The following is a 21,641-nucleotide window of genomic DNA, read 5'->3' as shown; positions in this document are numbered from 1 at the left end:
GTATTATACTGTGTGTGTGCCCCCCTGATGCCAGGTCTCTGTGTATTATACTATGTGTGCCTCCCTGATGCCAGGTCTCTGGGTATTATACTGTGTGCCCCCCTGATGCCAGGTCTCTGGGTATTATACTGTGTGTGCCCCCCTGATGCCAGGTCTCTGGGTATTATACGGTGTGTGTGTGTGTGTGTGTGTGTGTGTGTGCTCCTCTGATGCCAGGTCTCTGGGTATTATACTGTGTGTGTGTGTGTGCTCCTCTGATGCCAGGTCTCTGGGTATTATACTGTGTGTGTGTGTGTGTGCCCCCCTGATGCCAGGTATCTGTGTATTATACTGTGTGTGCTCCTCTGATGCCAGGTCTCTGGGTATTATACTGTGTGTGCTCCCCTAATTCCAGGTCTCTGGGTATTATACTGTGTGTGTGCGCCTTCCTGATGCCAGGTCTCTGGGTATTATACTGTGTGTGTGTGTGCTCCTCTGAAGCCAGGTCTCTGTGTATTATACTGTGTGTGCCCCCTGATGCCAGGTATCTGTGTATTATACTGTGTGTGCCCCCCTGATGCCAGGTCTCTGGGTATTATACTGTGTGTGTGCGCCTTCCTGATGCCAGGTCTCTGGGTATTATACTGTGTGTGTGCCTCCCTGATGCCAGGTCTCTGGGTATTATACTGTGTGCCCCCCTGATGCCAGGTCTCTGGGTATTATACTGTGTGTGCCCCCCTGATGCCAGGTCTCTTGTGTATTATGCTGTGTGTGTGCCCCCCTGATGCCAGGTCTCTGGGTATTATACTGTGTGTGCCCCCCCTGATGCCAGGTCTCTGGGTATTATACTGTGTGCCCCCCTGATGCCAGGTCTCTGGGTATTATACGGTGTGTGTGTGTGTGCCCCCTGATGCCAGGTCTCTGGATATTATACTGTGTGTGCCCCCCCTGATGCCAGGTCTCTGTGTATTATACTGTGTGCCCCCCTGATGCTTGGTCTCTGTGTATTATACTGTGTGTGTGCCCCCCTGATGCCAGGTCTCTGGGTATTATGCTCTGTGTGTCCCCCTGATGCCAGGTCTCTGGGTATTATACTGTGTGCCCCCCTGATGCCAGGTCTCTGGGTATTATACTGTGTGTGTGGCCCCCTGATGCCAGGTCTCTGGGTATTATGCTGTGTGTGCCCCCCTGATGCCAGGTCTCTGGGTATTATGCTGTGTGTGCCCCCCTGATGCCAGGTCTCTGGGTATTATGCTGTGTGCCCCCCTGATGCTTGGTCTCTGTGTATTATACTGTGTGTGTGTGGCCCCCTGATGCCAGGTCTCTGTGTATTATACTATGTGTGTGGCCCCCTGATGCCAGGTCTCTGGGTATTATACTGTGTGTGTGGCCCCCTGATGCCAGGTCTCTGGCTATTATACTGTGTGTGCCCCCCTGATGCCAGGTCTCTTGTGTATTATACTGTGTGCCCCCCTGATGCCAGGTCTCTGTGTATTATACTGTGTGTGTGTGCCCCCCTGATGCCAGGTCTCTGTGTATTATACTGTGTGTGTGGCCCCCTGATGCCAGGTCTCTGGGTATTATACTGTGTGTGTGGCCCCCTGATGCCAGGTCTCTGGGTATTATACTGTGTGTGGGCCTCCCTGATGCCAGGTCTCTGGGTATTATACTGTGTGCCCCCCTGATGCCAGGTCTCTGTGTATTATACTGTGTGCCCCCCTGATGCTTGGTCTCTGTGTATTATACTGTGTGTGTGTGTGCCCCCTGATGCCAGGTCTCTGGATATTATACTGTGTGTGCCCCCCCTGATGCCAGGTCTCTGTGTATTATACTGTGTGCCCCCCTGATGCTTGGTCTCTGTGTATTATACTGTGTGTGTGCCCCCCTGATGCCAGGTCTCTGTGTATTATACTGTTTGTGCCCCCCTGATGCCAGGTCTCTGTGTATTATACTGTGTGTGCCCCCCTGATGCCAGGTCTCTGGGTATTATATTGTGTGCCCCCCTGATGCCAGGTCTCTGGGTATTATACGGTGTGTGTGCCCCCCTGATGCCAGGTCTCTGTGTATTATACTGTGTGCCCCCCTGATGCCAGGTCTCTGTGTATTATACTGTGTGTGTGTGCCCCCCTGATGCCAGGTCTCTGGGTATTATACTGTGTGTGCCCCCCTGATGCCAGGTCTCTGTGTATTATACTGTGTGTGTGGCCCCCTGATGCCAGGTCTCTGTGTATTATACTGTGTGTGTGGCCCCCTGATGCCAGGTCTCTGTGTATTATACTGTGTGCCCCCCTGATGCCAGGTCTCTGTGTATTATACTGTGTGCCCCCCTGATGCCAGGTCTCTGTGTATTATACTGTGTGCCCCCCTGATGCCAGGTCTCTGTGTATTATACTGTGTGCCCCCCTGATGCCAGGTCTCTGTGTATTATACTGTGTGCCCCCCTGATGCCAGGTCTCTGTGTATTATACTGTGTGCCCCCCTGATGCCAGGTCTCTGTGTATTATACTGTGTGCCCCCCTGATGCCAGGTCTCTGGCTATTATACTGTGTGCCCCCCTGATGCCAGGTCTCTGGCTATTATACTGTGTGCCCCCCTGATGCCAGGTCTCTGTGTATTATACTGTGTGTGCCCCCCTGATGCCAGGTCTCTGTGTATTATACTGTGTGTGCCTCCCTGATGCCAGGTCTCTGGGTATTATACTGTGTGTGCCCCCCTGATGCCAGGTCTCTGTGTATTATACTGTGTGCCTCCCTGATGCCAGGTCTCTGTGTATTATACTGTGTGTGTGCCCCCCTGATGCCAGGTCTCTGTGTATTATGCTGTGTGTGCCCCCCTGATGCCAGGTCTCTGTGTATTACACTGTGTGCCCCCCTGATACCAGGTCTCTGTGTAGTGGAGTTATAGATGTACCATGTATAGTGACTCTTTTCCTCTGAGATGGCTAATGCCCTCGGGTTATATGCCATGCAGGTATGTGGGCGTTGTGCCCTGTAGACTCATCAGGTGATTACACCGTCATCTCACATGTACATTACACCGCCATGTGTGCACAGGGTTGGCTTATCTGCCACCATAACTGTGGGGTGAATGTCCAGCGTCTCCTGCCACGAATCCCTTACATCACAGGAGCAGGGTCCACAGCAGCACAGAGGATGTCAGCGAGGAGTGTATGAAGTAATATGTAGTGTAAGGTGCAGGATTCACAGCAGCACAGAGGGTGTCAGGGAGGGGTGTACTAAGTAAAACATAGTGTAAGGTTCAGGATTAACAGCAGCACAGAGGATGTCAGGGAGGAGTGTATGAAGTAATATGTAGTGTAAGGTGCAGGGTCCACAGCAGCACAGAGGATGTCAGAGAGGAGGTTATTGGGAAATAGCACTGCAGCATTTTCAGCAGCACAGAGGATGTCAGGGAGGAGTGTACTAAGTATTATATAGTGTAAGGTGCATTATCCACAGCAGCACAGAGGGTGTCAGGCCATGAGTATATTGATAGTAATATAGTGCGGGGAGTGGAGCGTGCTGATCATGTGCTGCTGCCAGCTCCCCATACACCGTATACTCTTGTGGCAGGTGGAGCAGTCAGTATATGGTATACAGGGCTCTCCCGACCGTCCACCGAAAGATGATGGATAATTGCTACCTGTCCCCTTTGTTCTGAGAGAGATAAGCCGCAGCCAGAGCTCTGCTCCCCATAGAGGACCCAGGAACGCTGAGCTGTGCCATGTATGGTATAAGCCGCACTTATTGAAGGGGGGGGGGGGGGGGGGGGGGGGGGGGGGGGGGGGGCGTTAGTCTGTGGCTGCACACCGGCTCAGGCAGCACAGAGGATGTAAGGAGAGGCATGTGCTGATGGCTGTAGGTCCATAGTGGTGATTGTAGCGGGGTCAGGGGTCATGTGGCGGCCTCTGGAATGGCTTTGTTTGTTCTGTGTCCATAGTCTGTTGGACTCTTGATCATGTGACGCTGCTGCCGCCAGGGTCTGGTGTGGGCTCCGGCCGCTGCTGGGTGAGGGGGTTCTTGTGGGTCAGGATGGTCGGCTGTCTCCCTGATCTGGTGAGAGGAGTTTGGCGGTCTGTGCGGTCAGCTCTCTCCCTGATCTGGGTGAGAGGAGTTTGGCGGTCTGTGCGGTCAGCTCTCTGCCTGATCTGGGTGAGAGGAGTTTGGCGGTCAGTGCGGTCAGCTCTCTGCCTGATCTGGGTGAGAGGAGTTTGGCGGTCAGTGCGGTCAGCTCTCTGCCTGATCTGGTGAGAGGAGTTTGGCGGTCTGTGCGGTCAGCTCTCTGCCTGATCTGGGTGAGAGGAGTTTGGCGGTCAGTGCGGTCAGCTCTCTCCCCTGATCTGGGTGAGAGGAGTTTGGCGGTCAGTGCGGTCAGCTCTCTCCCCTGATCTGGGTGAGAGGAGTTTGGCGGTCAGTACGGTCAGCTCTCTGCCTGATCTGGGTGAGAGGAGTTTGGCGGTCAGTACGGTCAGCTCTCTGCCTGATCTGGGTGAGAGGAGTTTGGCGGTCAGTACGGTCAGCTCTCTCCCTGATCTGGGTGAGAGGAGTTTGGCGGTCAGTACGGTCGTCTCTCTGCCTGATCTGGGTGAGAGGAGTTTGGTGCTGGGTGCACTGGTGCAGCCTCTTATCTCTTCCCCGTACATTGTGTTCCTCCTGTAGTGACTGGAGAGACGGCCATGCCAGGAACCGCCTCTTATCTGCTGCAACTTCTCAGAACTGCTGGGGACAGTGTCAGCCAACCACAGCAGCACAGAGTGTTTTAGGAGAGGAGGCTGCTCCACTACAGTGACCCATGGAGTTCAGACAGCCCTTGGATTACCCAGGTTCCGGGGCAGGGACCCCCCAGCAGCACAGAGGATGTTAGGAGCGCAGTTTGCAGCTGTGTGGGTTAATCGCGCTTCTCCGTCCACGTTTTGCATAGATCTTCCGAGCGTTTAGAATCCAATTAATCCTTATTAACCCTGCAGGCTCCTGGTCACATGACAGTGCAGCTATGGCGCTCCCCACGGCTGCCGCGCTGTCCTGAATAATCCTCCTTAACCCCGCGGCCTCCTGGTCACATGACAGTGCGGATATGGCGCTGTCCTGTATGATCCTTATTAACCCTGCAGGCTCCTGGTCACATGACTCTGGGGTTATGGCGCTCCCCGTGGGCGCGCTGTCCCGTATGATCCTTATTAACCTCCTGGTCACATGACAGTGCGGATATGGTGCTCCCCATGGCTGCCGTGCTGTCCTGTGTAATCCTTATTAACCCTGCAGGCTCCTGGTCACTTGACTGTGTAAACCACACGGCGGCAGCCTCAGGACAGATCCGATGCGGTGGCTGCTGTCAGACCTCACAAAGGCGACCGTGTGTACAGAGCAAGACGCCACCCCCCCCCCCCCCCCCCAACAGCGGCCAAGAACAATCTGCAATACAAAGAGACGGCTGTGCACAGAGCAGGAGGGTCTCCCCATCCCCCCGCTCCGCCTGATCCCCACGCGTCTGATGGGGCCGACAACCTCCGTCCTGTCAGTGCGGATGAGAGGTTGTCAGTGCCCCTCCTATTGATCACATTCTGATCAAAGGTGTAAGTGCTCCTCCACCCCGCACCATCCATCTCCGGGGCGGCTGAGGGTGACCCCCTTCCTACATCGACCCCCGTGGAACACAGCACTGTCCTCTCTCCATTTGTAGTTTTTTATATATATATATATATATATATATATATATATATATATATATATATATATATATATATATATATATATATATATATATATATATATATATATTATAATACATATTGGCCATAGGGATAGATGGTGTCCTGGGCAGGCGGTGATATTGGCCATAGGGATAGATGGTGCCGGGTGGGGGGGTTTATGTGGACATATTGGCCATAGGGATAGATGGCTTCCTGGGGGGGGGGTCGACGATATTGGCCATAGGGATAGATGGCGTCCTGGGGGGGGGGTTGTGGACATATTGGCCACAGGGATAGATGGCGTCCTGGGGGGGGGGGGGGGGGTTGTGGACATATTGGCCATCGGGATAGACGGCGTCTAGCAGTGTGTGTGTGTTGGGGGGGGTCTATTGGTGGGCGGACATATTGGCCATAGGGATAGATGGCGTCTAGCAGTGTGTGTGTGTGTGTGTGTGGGGGTCTATTGGAGGGCGGACATATTGGCCATAGGGATAGATGGCGTCCTGGGGGGGGGGGGGGTTTGGCGTCCTGGGGGGTTGGCGACATTGGCCATCGGGATAGACGGCGTCTAGCAGTGTGTGTGTGTTGGGGGGGGTCTATTGGTGGGCGGACATATTGGCCATAGGGATAGATGGCGTCCTGGGGGGGGGGGGGGTTTGGCGTCCTGGGGGGTTGGCGACATTGGCCATCGGGATAGACGGCGTCCAGCAGTGTGTGTGTGTGTGGGGGGGTCTATTGGAGGGCGGACATATTGGCCATAGGGATAGATGGCGTCCTCTGGGAGGGGGGGGGGGGATTCAGGTCCGCGCCAGTCTCTGAGAAGCGAGATAAACAAGTGACGGCAGATCAGCAGAGTCTTGCGGTAACCAGATGTGACTGGCGTCCTCGTGATACCCGATACACACACTGCCCATTGTCCCACACTGATCTCACCGGGCATCGGGCCCACTGCCTTCTGGGGGCAGCAGACAACGGCCATTTCTGGGCACAAAGTAAAAGGGCACAGACCCCTGTAATGTCACCCGCCCTCACCACGCTGGAGACTGGCACGGCCCTAATCCCAGCATGACTGCCCCATGTGCCAAATCTTTCCTCAAGACGACAGGCGACCAGGGGCGACCCGTACTGTCCATCCTGCTCTTCCTGGTTCATGAATTGAAGAACAGAGCAGCGGTGACCTCTGACACTTTCCAGACTATTCAGGGACATCAGAAAGCCGTCTGGGAAACGCTGGGATGACATATATACTGCGTGCCTCGTTTTGTGTTCCCATCTCCGCTGCAAATCCCCCCCCCCCCTCCATATTATCTCCATGAGGAGGTATTATAAGTGACCTAATTTAAAGGGATTAACCATCACAGACGCCATTCTTCTCACCTCTATCCCATAATCCTTTTAAGGCGCTCCGATGACGCGTGATATGTTCCAAAACAAGCGGGGAGCGCTGCATGCTGGGTATAGTAGTCCCTCCCTACTCTGCATCTCTTCTGGGATTCTGGACCTTACAGTGACCGATACCAGATGGCCCCCAGGGGCCACAAAAATAAAGCTCCACCTCTCTGACTTTTTGAATGACACCCCCCTTCAGTCATGTGACCTACATAGAGGGTCTGCTCCTAGCACCTGATTGGGTGATTTTTATAGCGCCATCTAGTGTTAGGAGGTCATTACTAACTCAGCAGCCCTTCAGTTAACCCTTCACTGTCAGCAAGCAGAGAGGTTTATGTAAAGCTGGACGAGTGTAGAGCGCCATCCCTGGTGATAGTCCAGGACGTCTTGTTATCTCCATCCTATGCCCCCATTATAAACCGGTCATGTGACGCTATATTGTATATCTTTATTAATAAATAGCTGCAGCGGACGTGATACGGCAGCAGAGGCTTCGGTTGCTGGGATAGGATTCCGGAGGTGTCAGATAATGCAGGGCGGCCGCCGGCTCCGATGCGGAACCTTCCCAGAGCCCGGGATCCGGTGTCCCTTTTATGTGACACATTAAGAGAAACACAGACGATTCCAGGTCGGGTTTCATGAGTCTCTGTGTGAAGAAGAAGGAAAATAACCCAGTGACCTCCATTCACTGTGTACAGGATCCAACACCGTACAGGCACCAAGGATTGTACATTAACCAGAAGACCTTGGCTTATTGATATCTGTATGAGCCATATCTATAATGGACATACAGAGGACTCCCCTCCCCCACCCCAGACACCCGACATCACCGACACAGAATATAACTACTATAATACTGCTACTATATACAGGAATATAACTACTATAATACTGCCCCCTATATACAGGAATATAACTACTATAATACTGCTCCTATATACAGGGATATACTACTATAATACTGCTCCTATATACAGGAATATAACTACTATAATACTGCCCCCTATATACAGGGATATACTACTATAATACTGCTCCTATATACAGGAATATAACTACTATAATACTGCCTCCTATATACAGGGATATACTACTATAATACTGCTCCTATATACAAGAATATAACTACTATAATACTGCTCCTATATACAGGAATATAACTACTATAATACTGCACCTATATACAGGAATATAACTACTATAATACTGCCCCCTATATACAGGAATATAACTACTATAATACTGCTCCTATATACAGGAATATAACTACTATAATACTGCCCCCTATATACAGGGATATACTACTATAATACTGCACCTATATACAGGAATATAACTACTATAATACTGCTCCTATATACAGGGATGTAACTACTATAATACTGCCCCCTATATACAGGAATATAACTACTATAATACTGCTCCTATATACAAGAATATAACTACTATAATACTGCTCCTATATACAGGAATATAACTACTATAATACTGCTCCTATATACAGGAATATAACTACTATAATACTGCTCCTATATACAGGAATATAACTACTATAATACTGCTCCTATATACAAGAATATAACTACTATAATACTGCTCCTATATACAGGGATGTAACTACTATAATACTGCTCCTATATACAGGAATATAACTACTATAATACTGCCCCCTATATACAGGGATATAACTACTATAATACTGCTCCTACATACAGGAATATAACTACTATAATACTGCTCCTATATACAGGGATATAACTGCTATAATCCGGCTATTATACACAGGATGTTTGGGATGTGGCGGTATTACATTGGGATCAGTGTCAGGGGTGGGGTGGGTGGAATGCCGCTCTGCTCCCCGGTATAGTCTGCTGTTATTTATTACTTTCTCTTACATCATATTGTTTGGCTTGGGGTGGGTCTCATTGGGAGTTGTAGTTCTCCAGCAGGCGCTGAGTACACTGAACCTCCCTGCTGCTACATCATTCTCTATGAAAGGGATGACTGCTGCTGTAATCTGGAGATCATGTGATGTGACCCCTCCCCCTCCTGTGTGATGTCATCACTTACAGCTGCTGCTGATCGGGGATTGTTCACATTTACCAGCTGGAATCTTATTGGGTCAGAACAAAAAAGAAATGCAGTGGCTGAAGGGAGTTGTATCCTGCTCCTGGGCCGCCCCTGCTGATCGCCTCCCTCCTGCCCCTGGGCCGCCCCTGCTGATCGCCTCCCTCCTGCTCCTGGGCCGCCCCTGCTGATCGCCTCCCTCCTACCCCTGGGCCGCCCCTGCTGATCGCCTCCCTCCTGCCCCTGGGCCGCCCCTGCTGATCGCCTCCCTCCTACCCCTGGGCCGCCCCTGCTGATCGCCTCCCTCCTGCTCCTGGGCCGCCCCTGCTGATCGCCTCCCTCCTGCTCCTGGGCCGCCCCTGCTGATCGCCTCCCTCCTGCTCCTGGGCCGCCCCTGCTGATCGCCTCCCTCCTACCCCTGGGCCGCCCCTGCTGATCGCCTCCCTCCTGCCCCTGGGCCGCCCCTGCTGATCGCCTCCCTCCTACCCCTGGGCCGCCCCTGCTGATCGCCTCCCTCCTGCCCCTCGTCTTCATCATCTTCCTCCTCTGCCTGCTCCTCGCTGCCATCTTCCCCCTTCTCGTCCTGCTCCCCGCTGCTGTCCTCTTGCTCCTCGCTGTTGTCCTCTTCTTCCTCTGCCTGCTCCTCGCTGCCGTCTTCCCCCTCCTTGTCCTGCTCCTCGCTGCCGTCCTCTCCCTCCTCGGCCTGCTGCTCGCTGCCGTCCTCTCCCTCCTCGGCCTGCTGCTCGCTGCCGTCCTCTCCCTCCTCGGCCTGCTGCCCGCTGCCGTCCTCTCCCTCCTCGGCCTGCTCCCCGCTGCCGTCCTCTCCCTCCTCGGCCTGCTCCTCGCTGCCGCTTTCTCCCTCCTCGGCCTGCTCCTCGCTGCTGTCTTCTTCCTCCTCGCCACGCGTCGTCTTCTTTCCCCTCCTCAGCCTGCTCCCCATCCTCTTCATCTCCCTTCTCGCCTCCGCTCCTCTTACCCTTCTTCTCCCTCCTCAGTCCGCTCCTCGCTGCCGTCTTCTCCCTCCACGTCCCTGCTCTTCGTCCTCTTCTCCCTCTTCGTCGTCCTCCTTCTCCCTCCTCGTCCCTGCTCTTCGTCCTCTTCCTACCCCTCCTTGGCCTGCTCCTTGTCCTCTTCCTGCTCCTCGTCCTCTTCTTCCCCCTCCTCTTTCTGCTCCTCGTCCTCTTCTTCCCCCTCCTCTTCCTGCTCCTAGTCCTCTTCTTCCCCCTCCTTGGCCCGCTCCTCGCTGCCGCCTTCTCCTTCCTCATCTGCTCCTCGTCCTCTTCTTCCCCCTCCTCTGCCTGCTCCTAGTCCTCTTCCTACCCCTCCTTGGCCTGCTCCTCGTCCTCTTCTTCCCCCTCCTCTGCCTGCTCCTTGTCCTCTTCCTGCTCCTCGTCCTCTTCTTCCCCCTTCTCGGCCCGCTCCTCGCTGCCGCCTTCTCCTTCCTCATCTGCTCCTCGTCCTCTTCTTCCCCCTCCTCATCTGCTCCTCTTCCTCTCGTGACTGGCTTGTTTTTTCCCTCTCGGCGGTGTGCTCCCTGTGGTAATCTCAGGATATTGCGGCTGCACTTATTTTCCTTTACTAATTGATCCGGGAGGATTGTGATTACGGTGACGTCATCCCTGGCGGCCGTGCTGGGACGTGCAGTTCATCAGGAGGGAATACACTCCTTACTGTAGCTGTGCATAGCGACCAATCCCAAAGATGTAACATAAGGGCGCCCCTAATGGTCAGATGGTGGAAGTACATCTTATATAGTAAAAACATTGTGTGTGTTAGATGTTACTGGGGACAGGAGAGGTGCTGTTACACTGTGTCAGGAGTTGGGACTGGGGACAGGAGAGGTGCTGTTACTGTGTCAGGAGATGGGACAGGAGAGGTGCTGTTACACTGTGTCAGGAGATGGGACAGGAGAGGTGCTGTTACACTGTGTCAGGAGATAATGGGGACAGGAGAGGTGCTGTTACACTGTGCCAGGAGATAATGGGGACAGGAGAGGTGCTGTTACACTGTGTCAGGAGATGGGACTGGGGACAGGAGAGGTGCTGTTACACTGTGTCAGGAGATAATGGGGACAGGAGAGGTGCTGTTACACTGTGTCAGGAGATGTTACTGGGGACAGGAGAGGTGCTGTTACACTGTGTCAGGAGATAATGGGGACAGGAGAGGTGCTGTTACACTGTGTCAGGAGTTGGGACTGGGGACAGGAGAGGTGCTGTTACACTGTGTCAGGAGATGGGACTGGGGACAGGAGAGGTGCTGTTACACTGTGTCAGGAGATGGGACTGGGGACAGGAGAGGTGCTGTTACACTGTGTCAGGAGATGGGACTGGGGACAGGAGACGTGCTGTTACACTGTTTCAGGAGATGGGACTGGGGACAGGAGAGGTGCTGTTACACTGTGTCAGGAGATAATGGGGACAGGAGAGGTGCTGTTACACTGTGTCAGGAGTTGGGACTGGGGACAGGAGAGGTGCTGTTACACTGTGTCAGGAGTTGGGACTGGGGACAGGAGAGGTGCTGTTACACTGTGTCAGGAGATGGGACTGGGGACAGGAGAGGTGCTGTTACACTGTGTCAGGAGATAATGGGGACAGGAGAGGTGCTGTTACACTGTGTCAGGAGATAATGGGGACAGGAGAGGTGCTGTTACACTGTGTCAGGAGATGGGACAGGAGAGGTGCTGTTACACTGTGTCAGGAGATGGGACTGGGGACAGGAGAGGTGCTGTTACACTGTGTCAGGAGTTGGGACTGGGGACAGGAGAGGTGCTGTTACACTGTGTCAGGAGATGGGACTGGGGACAGGAGAGGTGCTGTTACACTGTGTCAGGAGTTGGGACTGGGGACAGGAGAGGTGCTGTTACACTGTGTCAGGAGATGGGACTGGGGACAGGAGAGGTGCTGTTACACTGTGTCAGGAGATAATGGGGACAGGAGAGGTGCTGTTACACTGTGTCAGGAGATGGGACAGGAGAGGTGCTGTTACACTGTGTCAGGAGATAATGGGGACAGGAGAGGTGCTGTTACACTGTGTCAGGAGATGTTACTGGGGACAGGAGAGGTGCTGTTACACTGTGTCAGGAGATGGGACAGGAGAGGTGCTGTTACACTGTGTCAGGAGATAATGGGGACAGGAGAGGTGCTGTTACACTGTGTCAGGAGATAATGGGGACAGGAGAGGTGCTGTTACACTGTGCCAGGAGATGGGACTGGGGACAGGAGAGGTGCTGTTACACTGTGTCAGGAGATAATGGGGACAGGAGAGGTGCTGTTACACTGTGTCAGGAGATGGGACTGGGGACAGGAGAGGTGCTGTTACACTGTGTCAGAAGATAATGGGGACAGGAGAGGTGCTGTTACACTGTGTCAGGAGTTGGGACTGGGGACAGGAGAGGTGCTGTTACACTGTGTCAGGAGATGGGACTGGAGACAGGAGAGGTGCTGTTACACTGTGTCAGGAGATAATGGGGACAGGAGAGGTGCTGTTACACTGTGTCAGGAGATAATGGGGACAGGAGAGGTGCTGTTACACTGTGTCAGGAGATGGGACTGGAGACAGGAGAGGTGCTGTTACACTGTGTCAGGAGATGTTACTGGGGACAGGAGAGGTGCTGTTACACTGTGTCAGGAGTTGGGACTGGGGACAGGAGAGGTGCTGTTACACTGTGTCAGGAGTTGGGACTGGGGACAGGAGAGGTGCTGTTACACTGTGTCAGGAGATGGGACTGGGGACAGGAGAGGTGCTGTTACACTGTGTCAGGAGATGGGACTGGGGACAGGAGAGGTGCTGTTACACTGTGTCAGGAGATAATGGGGACAGGAGAGGTGCTGTTACACTGTGTCAGGAGATGGGACTGGGGACAGGAGAGGTGCTGTTACACTGTGTCAGGAGATGGGACAGGAGAGGTGCTGTTACACTGTGTCAGGAGATGGGACTGTGGACAGGAGAGGTGCTGTTACACTGTGTCAGGGATGGTGCCCCGGGGCAGTAGGTGTCTCCGGCTCTGACTCCTCCTGGCCGGGCCGGTTACGCGTCTGCAGGTGGGGCGGATGTGACCGTGCGGTGACTCCTGATGTGTCAGGATGCTGAGAGTCCTTAGTAACAACTACTACACCCAGCAGGTGTCAGGCCGGCCGCTCCAGTGACATGTGGATGCCAGGACAGTGCGTCACCTGTATGGCGGATTATATACAGAGGAGGAGACCTGACACCAACCTGACACATCACACCACTGAGTGCGACCGCCACACGCCTGTCACCTGTCACCAGCCGGGCGAACAACGGGGAGAGGAAGATATACTGACACCCGACACCATGACGCCGATCATATGTCTGCAAGACACACGCCAAGAGGTCAAGTGCGTCCTGTAACCAACACCTGCCAGCCGCTGTGTGATACCTGAGGCTGTATTATAGCAGCTGTATTGTTATATACAGGAGACGGTATTATAGTAGTTATATTGTATATTGGAGTTATATTCCTGTATATAGGAGCAGTATTATAGTAGTTATATTCCTGTATATAGGAGCAGTATTATAGTAGTTATATTCCTGTATATAGGAGCAGTATTATAGTAGTTATATTCCTGTATATAGGGGCAGTATTATAGTAGTTATATTCCTGTATATAGGAGCAGTGTTATAGTAGTATATACCTGTATATAGGAGGTAGTATTATAGTAGTTATATTCCTGTATATAGGAGCAGTATTATAGTAGTCATATCCCTGTATATAGGGGGCAGTATTATAGTAGTTATATTCCTGTATATAGGAGCAGTATTATAGTAGTATATCCCTGTATATAGGAGCAGTATTATAGTAGTTATATCCCTGTATATAGGAGCAGTATTATAGTAGTTATATTCCTGTATATAGGAGCAGTATTATAGTAGTTATATTCCTGTATATAGGAGCAGTATTATAGTAGTTATATCCCTGTATATAGGGAGCAGTATTATAGTAGTTATATTCCTGTATATAGGATCAGTATTATAGTAGTTATATTCCTGTATATAGGATCAGTATTATAGTAGTATATCCCTGTATATAGGAGCAGTATTATAGTAGTTATATCCCTGTATATAGGGGGCAGTATTATAGTAGTTATATTCTTGTATATAGGAGCAGTATTATAGTAGTTATATCCCTGTATATAGAAGCAGTATTATAGTAGTTATATTCCTGTATATAGGGGGCAGTATTATAGTAGTTATATTCCTGTATATAGGAGCAGTATTATAGTAGTTATATTCTTGTATATAGGAGCACTATTATAGTAGTTATATTCCTGTATATAGAAGCAGTATTATAGTAGTTATATTCTTGTATATAGGAGCAGTATTATAGTAGTTATATTCCTGTATATAGGGAGCAGTATTATAGTAGTTATATTCCTGTATATAGGAGCAGTATTATAGTAGTTATATACCTGTATATAGGGGCAGTATTATAGTAGGTATATCCCTGTATATAGGAGCAGTATTATAGTAGTTATATCCCTGTATATAGGAGCAGTATTATAGTAGTTATGTTCCTGTATATAGGGGGCAGTATTATAGTAGTTATATTCCTGTATATCGGAGCAGTATTATAGTAGTTATATCCCTGTATATGGGAGCAGTATTATAGTAGTTATATCCCTGTATATAGGAGCAGTATTATAGTAGTTATATTCCTGTACATAGGAGCAGTTTTATAGTAGTATATTCCTGTATATAGGAGCAGTATTATAGTAGTTATATTCTTGTATATAGGGGCAGTATTATAGTAGTTATATCCCTGTATATAGGAGCAGTATTATAGTAGTTATATTCCTGTATATAGGAGCAGTATTATAGTAGTATATTCCTGTATATAGGAGCAGTATTATAGTAGTTATATCCCTGTATATAGGAGCAGTATTATAGTAGTTATATTCCTGTATATAGGAGCAGTATTATAGTAGTATATTCCTGTATATAGGAGCAGTATTATAGTAGTTATCCGTATGGTGAGAGTTCCGGCCGGCACTAACTACAAGGTACACCCAATGTGGGAAACCCGGGACTGGAGTATATAGCACACAAACTGTATCCAAACCGTGGAGCGGCGGTGCAGAGACAAAAAAGGCAGGATAAATGAACAAGGATCAAGAAACAGAGTCTCGCACTCACCGGACTGAAGATGCAAGTGGTTTATTTCCGATACATCAGAGTAGGCTAGGTGGGGAGAGGGGAGATGGTGAAGCAGGTGTGTTCAGCAGGAGCAACAAAATGTTTCACGCCTACAGAGGCGCTTCGTCGGGCTAGGAACGTTCCTAGCCCGACGAAGCGCCTCTGTAGGCGTGAAACATTTTGTTGCTCCTGCTGAACACACCTGCTTCACCATCTCCCCTCTCCCCGCCTAGCCTACTCTGATGTATCGGAAATAAACCACTTGCATCTTCAGTCCGGTGAGTGCGAGACTCTGTTTCTTGATCCTTGTTCATTATAGTAGTTATATCCCTGTATATAGGGGCAGTATTATAGTGGTTGGTGTAGTAGAGGGCGGTTTTCTCCTCACATGATATGGGGGCAGTCTGCTATATGATCCTATATATGTCGCTTTCGCTCCTGTGTTTGTGGCGTCTCCTTACTCTTTGTGATCTCTCGCTTTGTGGTTGTATTTTTTCGGCCAGTAGTGACGTCCGTCCTGTATAATGTTCCCTCGCTCAGTGTGATCTGTACATTACTGGGGACACTAATACAGTTCCTGGAAGTGTGAGCACATGAGAGGGGGGGGGGGGGCCGCGTCAGCCCTGATATTTAGTTTAGGCTCCTTTTCAAATTTAAAGGGACAATACACCTACTTTTTTCCCTCCAGTTTCCAGGCTATTGTTACCTGTTATCAGCCATTATATCTCCAGTGTGTGTCTGACTCCTATAACGCTCCGGTACTATTATACCCTGCCGGGGTTTGTGCTCCACATGGACTGATGGTTTTTCTTTTCCTTCTTCACAGACACCGGAGGAAAGTGACGAAGTAGAAGAAGCGGCTGCGGAGGATGAAGGCTTCATGGGGATGACACCGCTCCTGCAGGCCCATCACGCCATGGAGAGGGTGGAGGAGTTCGTCTGTAAGGTAAGACTGGTATATAGGAAGCTCTCCCCGTATACCAGTCCTGTCATGGGGTCCTCTTTCATCCCAATGTCTTTCACCCGGCTCCTCAAATCTGCATCACGTGCAGCAGGCAGCTCAGGATGAGCAGTGGGAGGCGGCTGATGGGATCTTCTATCTTCCTGTTGTAGGTGTGGGAGGGCCGGTGGCGGGTCATTCCTCACGACGTGCTTCCTGATTGGCTGAAGGACAACGATTACCTGCTGCATGGGCACCGCCCACCAATGCCATCTTTCAGGGCCTGCTTCAGGAGCATCTTCAGAATACACACAGAGACGGGCAACATCTGGACCCACCTGCTGGGTGAGTGAGCTGCCGCACACTGACTCCTCCCCCTCTCTCTCCACACTGACTCCTCCCCCTCTCTCTCCACACTGACTCCTCCCCCTCTCCCCACACTGACTCCTCCCTCTCTCTCTCTCCACACTGACTCCTGCCCCTCTCTCTCGCTCTCCCCACACTGACTCCGCCCCTTCTCTCCTTGCAGGCTGCGTCTTCTTCCTTTGCCTTGGCATCTTCTACATGTTCCGGCCCAACATGGCGTTCATTGCCCCGGTGCAGGAGAAGGTGGTGTTCGGGCTCTTCTTCCTGGGCGCCATCCTCTGCCTCTCCTTCTCCTGGCTCTTTCACACTGTGTACTGCCATTCAGAGGGAGTGTCCCGCGTCTTCTCCAAGTAAGTAAGCGGCCCTTTCCCCCTCCCTCCCCCCCTCCCTGGTGTCGGCCAGCGCCCCCTACCCCTCCCTGGTATCAGCCAATGACCGTGCCCCCTACCCCTCCCTGGTGTCGGCCAGCGCCCCCTACCCCTCCCTGGTATCAGCCAGTGCCCCTCCCTGGTGTCGGCCAGTGCCCCCTACCCCTCCCTGGTATCAGCCAATGACCGTGCCCCCTACCCCTCCCTGGTGTCGGCCAGCGCCCCCTACCCCTCCCTGGTATCAGCCAGTGCCCCTCCCTGGTGTCGGCCAGTGCCCCCTACCCCTCCCTGGTATCAGCCAATGACCGTGCCCCCTACCCCTCCCTGGTGTCGGCCAGCGCCCCCTACCCCTCCCTGGTGTCGGCCAGCGCCCCCTACCCCTCCCTGGTGTCGGCCAGTGCCCCTCCCTGGTGTCGGCCAGTGCCCCTCCCTGGTGTCGGCCAGTGCTCCCCCCACCGGCCATTGCTCTGGTATTGATGACGCGTCCCGCTCACCTCCGCCTCTTTTGCAGGTTGGATTACTCCGGCATCGCCCTCCTCATCATGGGCAGCTTTGTTCCCTGGCTGTACTACTCCTTTTACTGTAACCCGCAGCCGTGTTTCATCTACTTGATCATCATCTGCGTGCTGGGCATCGCCGCCATCATTGTCTCGCAGTGGGATCTGTTTGCCACCCCCCAGTACCGCGGGGTCCGAGCGGGTGAGTGCCCGGATGGCAGCACATTGTACCTTGTCGGCTTTCTCCTTGTATTTGTAGGGTCATGTGACCTCTTCCTTCTCGCCCCCCCAGGTGTATTTGTAGGTCTGGGTCTCAGCGGCATTATCCCCACCCTGCACTTTGTCATCTCAGAAGGGTTCCTGAAAGCCGCCACCATGGGGCAGATTGGCTGGCTCCTCCTCATGGCCTCCCTGTACATCACCGGTGCCGCCCTGTACGCTGCCCGCATCCCCGAGCGATTCTTCCCCGGAAAGTGCGACATCTGGGTGAGTGGTGACCCCCAATCTGTCAGGGGGATGGGGAGGTCATAGTCTGGGTGAGTGGTGACCCCCAATCTGACAGGGGGATGGGGAGGTCATAGTCTCGGCAATGGTAGGGGGGATGGGATGAACATGTCATAGTCTGTATAGCTGTGATTGTGATTCAGTTTGTGGAGCCAATGTCTGTGTTTGGATACAAATTATTACATCATCATCCAACCAGCTACACAGATTGTGTGACATCATTCTCCAATAACAGACCAGCACAGATTATGACATCATACTCCCTCCCCAGACTGTGACATCATTAGCCAAACACAGACCAACTTACTGATGATGTCATAGTTTCTGCACTGAGTTGGTCTGCGATAAGCAGGTGATGTCACAGCCTGTGCAGAAGGTTCGTCTGACTGGAGGGTGATTATAGGTTGTCTGATAGTGACGTCATCCAAAGTCCTGTCACCAATATTCCAAAGTGCAACTAGAATACAAACCAAAAACCAAAGAAATTGCACAATTCGGTAAAGATATACAGAAAGTCTTTATTAGAATAAATCAATTCATAAAAGCAGATAAAATTAAATATGGGATAAGTCACAGAGGTCAAAACCAGAGGGGGAGGAGTCAGAGGTCAAAACCAGAGGGGGAGGAGTCACAGAGGTCAAAACCAGAGGGGGAGGAGTCAGAGGTCAAAACCAGAGGGGGAGGAAGACATCAGTGTAGTGTAACAAAAGATATATATTATATAATATAGTATACTGTGGTAGGGTATTACCGTCTACTAGTCTTGTATGGCACTGCCAACCATGAAACAAACATAGTATAGGGGGACTGTATGTACCCCTAGGCAATCATAGTATAGGGGGGAACTGTATGTACCCCTAGGCAATCATAGTATAGGGGGGACTGTATGTATCCCTAGGCAATCATAGTATAGGGGGGACTGTATGTACCCCTAGGCAATCATAGTATAGGGGGGACTGTATGTACCCCTAGGCAATCATAGTATAGGGGGGGACTGTATGTACCCCTAGGCAATCATAGTATAGGGGGGAACTGTATGTACCCCTAGGCAATCATAGTATAGGGGGGAACTGTATGTACCCCTAGGCAATCATAGTATAGGGGGGAACTGTATGTACCCCTAGGCAAATTTAGCAATAGTGTAATTAAACCAATTCAAATTATAGTAGTCAACCAAACACACATAGAAAAAAAATAGTAAGTGATTATACATAAAGCCTACAAGAGTGACTCATACCACAGGACCAACACTGAGATCTTACCCCCCGACTGGCACAGCAGCCCGACGTACGTTCGCTCACTTCATCAGGAGCTCCTGATGAAGTGAGCTAAACGTACGTCGGGCTGTTGTGCCAGTACTGGGGAATGTGATGTCATCCGGTAACAGACGGCCTTGTACTGGGGAATGTGATGTCATTCTGTAACAGACGGCCCTGTACTGGAGAATGTGATGTCATTCTGTAACAGACGGCCCTGTACTGGAGAATGTGATGTCATCCGGTAACAGACGGCCCTGTACTGGGGAAAGTGATGTCATCCGGTAACAGACGGACCTGTACTAGGGAGTGTGATGTCATCTGATAATAGACGGCCCTGTTCTGGGGAATGTGATGTCATCTGGTAACAGACGGCCCTGTACTGGGGAATGTGATGTCATCCGGTAACAGACTGCCCTGTACTGGGGAATATGATGTCATATCCTGTATCAGATCAGCCCTCCGCACAGACTGTGCATGTACCGCGGCAGTGAATGTATCCGATCCCTGAGCGTTCTTCTCCTTCTCTCTCCTCAGTTCCACTCTCACCAGCTGTTCCATATCTTTGTGGTGGCCGGAGCGTTCGTCCATTTCCATGGAGTCTCTAACCTGCAGGAATTCCGCTTCACGGTGGGCGGCGGCTGCGCAGCCCAGGAGGTGCTGTAGGGGACCTCGCCGCCACGGAGGGAGCGCGGCACAAGATCGATGACCGCACAGGATGGTCGGGAGGACAGAACCTTCCCTAACCACCCTGTGAGGGACGAAGGAGAAACGGCAGCAGATACACAACAAGTCCCAGACAGACTGTGGCACCAAACAATCTTACCTCAGATACCAAGTGTATGATGTCTATTTATTCCTGGGGAGGGGGTCACGTATCTTAACCCTTTCCACTCTGGGGGGGAGGGGGCGGCGGCGGCGGGATCTTCAGTCTCTTCTGCACTGACTTAAATTCTACTCACTGCTTGGGCTTCCCACAAAGCGGGAGACTCCACCCCCTGTGGGCGGGGCCACATCCAGCGCTTGCTTTTTGGATCTAGGGGTCTCTACTAAGGAAAAACTTTTTCCGTAACATTCGATGAAAAAGAATCACCATTTTTCACTTTTTTTTTTTCCTCCACATTTCTGAGAAGATCCGAGGAGCAGTCAGTGAGAATTTGATGTAAATAAAAAGAGAGAAAACTTTCTAATTTTCTGTTTAAAAAAAAAAAAAAATTATAAAAAATAGAAATTTTTGAAAACTTAAGGGGGATAATGAAAAAAAAAAATATATACATAAAAAAAGTTCTATTGTGTATAAGAAGAATTTGTACCATTCACTGTTCTGGACGGATTTGCACACGGGCGGAGCGGACGCCATGACTGAGATAAAGCACAGCCCTGGTGTGGAGGTGGTGGCGCCCCCTACAGCTGCGCAGGAGTCTATGGAGAATGAGCGGAGACATTGTTCTGGATTTATACATTGTATCGATGCGTCATTTCCTGCGTCAGCTGACCTGTCAATCACCAGGAGCCGCCGCATGAACGCTTAGGAAAAATTTACATACAAAACTGAGAAAAACCCTTCATGGTGGGTCTGTTTACAGTCCGCTGTGTTTTTCACATGATCAGTGGCTGCTCCCCTCCCCCCTGTCTTGTTTGCCGCCTGTCGCAGATTTTAAAAAACTAGAAAAGCGGTGAGGCAAAAAAAAAAAATCTAGGGAGGAAGGAGTTTCACAGGGTTCCCGTTCCGCTCCAGCAGTCGGGGGTGGTCTGGTTTGACCTCTACAGTGACCTCAGGACTGGTGGGAGTTGTTCCGGTGTCAGGTGTTTATAGAAATGGGAGGCCGGCCCACGCAGACCCAGGTCCCGCCCCAGAGGAACACTGAGGGTCTGGATTCATTTCACTGTCCATACTGTTCATGTAGTAGACATCCCCAAGAACCTCGGTTTTATAGGAACGTCCATTGTTATCTACAGGGGCCTGTGAGAAAGAAATGGGAGTAGTGGGAATGGTGACCCCTGCTGGGGTGTACAGGGCTGCATCACAGGAGAGGAGCCCATAGCGGGCCCCTGGGGTGCTGCCTTATGCTTTGGACAAAAACTTCACACACTAATGTCTGGGAGTTGATAGGATGGGCTCCCTGTAATGTGTTGCTGCCCCCGCAGGCTGGGAGGGGGACTTGCCATGGTTAGGCTTCTCATGGGCGGAACTCCCTGGAAGCCTTATTCTATCCTCTCTCATGTACAGGGGGGCACAGCAGGCGTCGCCCCAGTCCTGGTCGGGTCACTCTCCGCTTCTATACTCCGATATTAGTGGCCTTGTTAATACTCATCTACTGTTTACTGTGAGAAGCAGCAAAGCACATTCAGGGGGGCAGAGACTTTGGGGTTCATTCTGAATTCTCACTGTATTATTTACTTTCTGTTCAATAAAAAGAGCAATTCAAAGTC

General features: G+C 51.3%; 1 protein-coding gene across 5 annotated transcripts in view; it reads left to right on the top strand.

Annotated features, from left to right (window-relative positions):
- Positions 1-21,641, top strand: part of ADIPOR2 (adiponectin receptor 2) — a 32,064-nt gene extending 10,423 nt beyond the window's left edge. For 4 of the 5 annotated variants that reach the window (XM_069965027.1, XM_069965053.1, XM_069965064.1 and 1 more), the window contains 5 exons: positions 16,104-16,223; positions 16,391-16,562; positions 16,747-16,933; positions 17,463-17,934; positions 19,746-21,641. In XM_069965027.1, the coding sequence (XP_069821128.1) occupies positions 16,104-16,223; positions 16,391-16,562; positions 16,747-16,933; positions 17,463-17,934; positions 19,746-19,874 (1,080 nt within the window). In that variant the 3' untranslated portion in view covers positions 19,875-21,641. The remainder of the gene's footprint in view (positions 1-16,103; positions 16,224-16,390; positions 16,563-16,746; positions 16,934-17,462; positions 17,935-19,745) is intronic. The other variant, XM_069965036.1, reaches the window with a different exon arrangement.

The sequence above is a fragment of the Dendropsophus ebraccatus genome, chromosome 1 (genome assembly GCF_027789765.1).
Source record: "Dendropsophus ebraccatus isolate aDenEbr1 chromosome 1, aDenEbr1.pat, whole genome shotgun sequence".
Lineage (NCBI taxonomy): Eukaryota > Metazoa > Chordata > Amphibia > Anura > Hylidae > Dendropsophus > Dendropsophus ebraccatus.
This window is presented reverse-complemented; position numbering and strand designations above follow the sequence as displayed.